The following is a 3,327-nucleotide window of genomic DNA, read 5'->3' as shown; positions in this document are numbered from 1 at the left end:
AGTGTTTTATTATTTATAACTCATTTAAGTACTAAAACAAAAGTAGGATCTACATTTTTCTTTTTTAAAAGAAACTTGAAATAATAAAAAATAAAACAATTGGTAGTTTTATATAATTATTTTTTTCTGCAATTTTCTAAACTTATTGAAACCACTTGAACTTGACTGTAAGCAATAAGGCAAATATGGTGTCAGAAGTTATTAGGAATATAAAACAAATACATTCTGCAGTGTTTTTCAATATGTCATAATACTATGGCGCAGAAAGAACTGAACAAAGTACAGCATGAGTTTAACTATGAGAAAAATGAAATGTTAAAATGTTTAAGCTTGTTGATCACCAAATCTATTTCTAGATACTATTCTTATCTTGTGTTTTACTGGAGAGTTATTAAGCTATTTAAAGAAAAATACAAATGTTATAAAATAATATCAGCCCATTAGGAATTCTTCTGTTTATTAAAACAGAGAGGAAAAAAAAATCATGAAAAACCCAGCCATTCTTAGAAAAAAACATTTTGAGAATTTTTTTAAAGTCTTTGATCATTAATTGTTTTTAAGGATGAGTGAATTTAATATTTTGGTAGCTCAAAGGCTATTTTTATGTGAAGGGTCAACGTTCACGCAGACGGACCTTAATTTTCACACATGCCAATTATCCCTGGAGCTCAGGACCAATTAACTGCTGAACTTGTGCCCTGATACATACCTGCACTAATCAATCAATTACCTAATTACATGAATATTTATTATTAGCTTTGGAAATGCCAATTAGTGAGGTTAGCTCAAGAAATACTGCATTTTAAAGAGACACTTCAACCGCAACACAATGCAATCCTCTTTAATGAGAAACATCTTGTGACACCCATTTGCATAAACTTGAGGTGGTTGAACTCGATTAATTTTGGCATCTTAGAAAAAAATGTATTAAAAATATTTTTCTTTTTTTTTTTTTACTCTTGCCTTTTTGCACACATATGAAGACTGAGAGAGGATTTACTTTGAGGAGCATTTGGATAGCTGTCTCTTTAAAAAAGGGATGAATCAGGAAAAGAAGAAAGTAAACACCAAGGAAAATTTTCTTTTGTCTTATAAAGGGACTAATAAGAAAAAAATAATCTCAGATAGCTTATTATTAGGAACCAAAAAAACACATTTCAGACAGCTTCATAATTCCATAAACTGGTGCAGTTGGGAGTTCTGATGCCAGCTTAACCTTTCCCCTGTGAAAGTTGKTTTTTTTTTCTTTTTCTCTTTGGGTCTACAGAAGTAAATCCTTAAAACTCTCTTTCTCCTGTTCTGTCACACACAAACCAAAGCCCACCAGGTACGCCTTTCTGTCACCCAATCTCCCCTAAACAGTACACCTCACTGYTCAGGCCTGCTCCCACCAAAGCTGCAATTATAAGTGCTGCCTAAAATGCCTCGGGCGCTCACCATCTCATTCAATTCTTTACTTTCTAATTACTACTGCCCTGGGACAGGTGAGAAGTCAGCGCTGATATGATCTGCTCTTTTTACTTGTAGCCAAAACACACGTACACATCCTCGCATAGACATCTACAGTGTAGCGGCCGAGACACACACTTAAAAGGCACCTGAGGTGATCTGCTGTTCTAATTATAATCTTTCAAAAAATGTAGGGAATTYGCTTTTGGACAAAGTTGTGTTTAGATTAGAGAGCTTGGTAGGGGAACAGAGTTAGAGGGTGACTAAAGTCTTAAGAGTTGAGTGTTTTCTTTAAAACACACATTTGTTTTGGAAGGTTAGATTGGCAATATAATCAATTATTGTTAAATGCTAGGTTAAATATTTTATGGCCTTACATGTGATAAAGATTTTCAAAATTGTTGTTTTTGGCAAGTAAATTATAGAACAAAAAATATCTTGAAACCCTGGATAMTAACATCGCTCCACATTTGATGGGCACCTTACAAAGTGTATTTTTTATTATCAAAATGAGCTTTATCAAAGCCATAAAAATGAGAAATGGCTGCAGCGACTTAAGTACAGAAGATAAATGGCCTAGCAAGTGCATTCCAYACGGGGTTATTTGAGCAGTGTTGAAAGATATGCTAAATATCCCCAACACGTTACTCAGCTCTGCAGGTCATCAGTCAGCCATGGCCCCTTTTACAATTGATTGCTTCCAAAGATGACAACAAGCACTTAACAGCACACAAACAGTGTGTATATAATGATTCATCTCTGAGAATAGTTAAGGAATAAAAAGAACTGCTTGTAGTTGTAATCATCATTTATCAATGACACAATCAAAAAGGATCCAAACTGCACTATCAAAGCAGATACAGACAGGGGTCTTAATATCATGTACCTGAGAGAGGAAAAGAGAAAACTTTCTTTTCAATCTTTACTGTTTTACAGTAATCTGATCTCCCTGTCTTTAGGCAAAATGAGAGAAGGTGTCACCACATTAACCTCTCATCAGCGCTGAAGCAGTTACAAACTGTGAATGAGAGACACCAGATTTTAATCTTCACTTCACAGGCTACCAGTGGTGGGCAGCGTTAATCCAAAAATTAGCTCCGCAATTTCTATAGCGCTTATGAAAATATTTAGGTCCGCAAATTCAAAAGCACTTATGCCATAGAAAAACTAGCGTTAGCTAATTAAGTAATCTCAATTTCCCCACGTCTCCTCCCTCTGTGCTTCTTATTCATCTTCAAATTGTTTTCTGCTGTAATACGTTTACCACTGGCACAAGTCTTAACATCACTGCTGATTAATGATGAGAGCTTTACTTTTATCATCACTCCTTTTTTCTTTAGTTACAGCACTTGTTCTCACTGCTATCTTTCATCTATCCAAATTATGTTCTTTCTAACCTGATACACAATCTGACCAAAATGGAAGCTTGTCAGGAAGTCAAAAAAAGTGGGAAGAGAAGAAGTCGAGAATTAAAGTAGCATCTAAATGCTAGCTAAGACACTGAGAGAAGAGAGAAACTCACTAACCAAAGGCAGCAACTTTGATGAGGATAGCATGTAGATTAGATGATATAATCTCAGAGAGAAGTGTCTCTTGGTCTCGACGCCACAGGTAAGCCAAGGGCTGCAAACCAAGCCGTGTACATCTGTAGAGCAGGTGAAAGAAATGCAGAGATTAATACTCAATATTTTTACAACAATGAAAACAATTCTGAAACACCTTCAACATTTTAGCTGAGTAATTTCTCCATTTATAGGTAACACTGATATACAAGTAAGCCCACAGCATCTTCCATCTGCCACTGGATCCAATGGCCTTGTTCAAGAAGAAGACACAAAAAAAGACAGTCATTTGAAAAAGAAATACATACTGTACTAC

At 35.2% G+C, this 3,327-nt stretch overlaps 1 protein-coding gene across 1 annotated transcript in view; it reads right to left on the bottom strand.

Annotated features, from left to right (window-relative positions):
- The window catches only part of dph6 (diphthamine biosynthesis 6), a gene marked incomplete at its 5' end in the record, with an annotated part of 59,779 nt that overhangs the window by 36,701 nt on the left and 19,751 nt on the right, over positions 1–3,327 (bottom strand). The window contains 1 exon segment of the mRNA XM_014009720.1: positions 2,976–3,094. Coding sequence (XP_013865174.1) covers positions 2,976–3,094 — 119 coding nt within the window.

This window comes from Austrofundulus limnaeus, unplaced genomic scaffold, assembly GCF_001266775.1.
Source record: "Austrofundulus limnaeus strain Quisiro unplaced genomic scaffold, Austrofundulus_limnaeus-1.0 Scaffold61, whole genome shotgun sequence".
In the NCBI taxonomy this organism is placed as follows: Eukaryota; Metazoa; Chordata; class Actinopteri; order Cyprinodontiformes; family Rivulidae; genus Austrofundulus; species Austrofundulus limnaeus.
The sequence above is the reverse complement of the archived record's forward strand: the minus strand, read 5'-3'. Positions and strand labels throughout refer to the sequence as shown.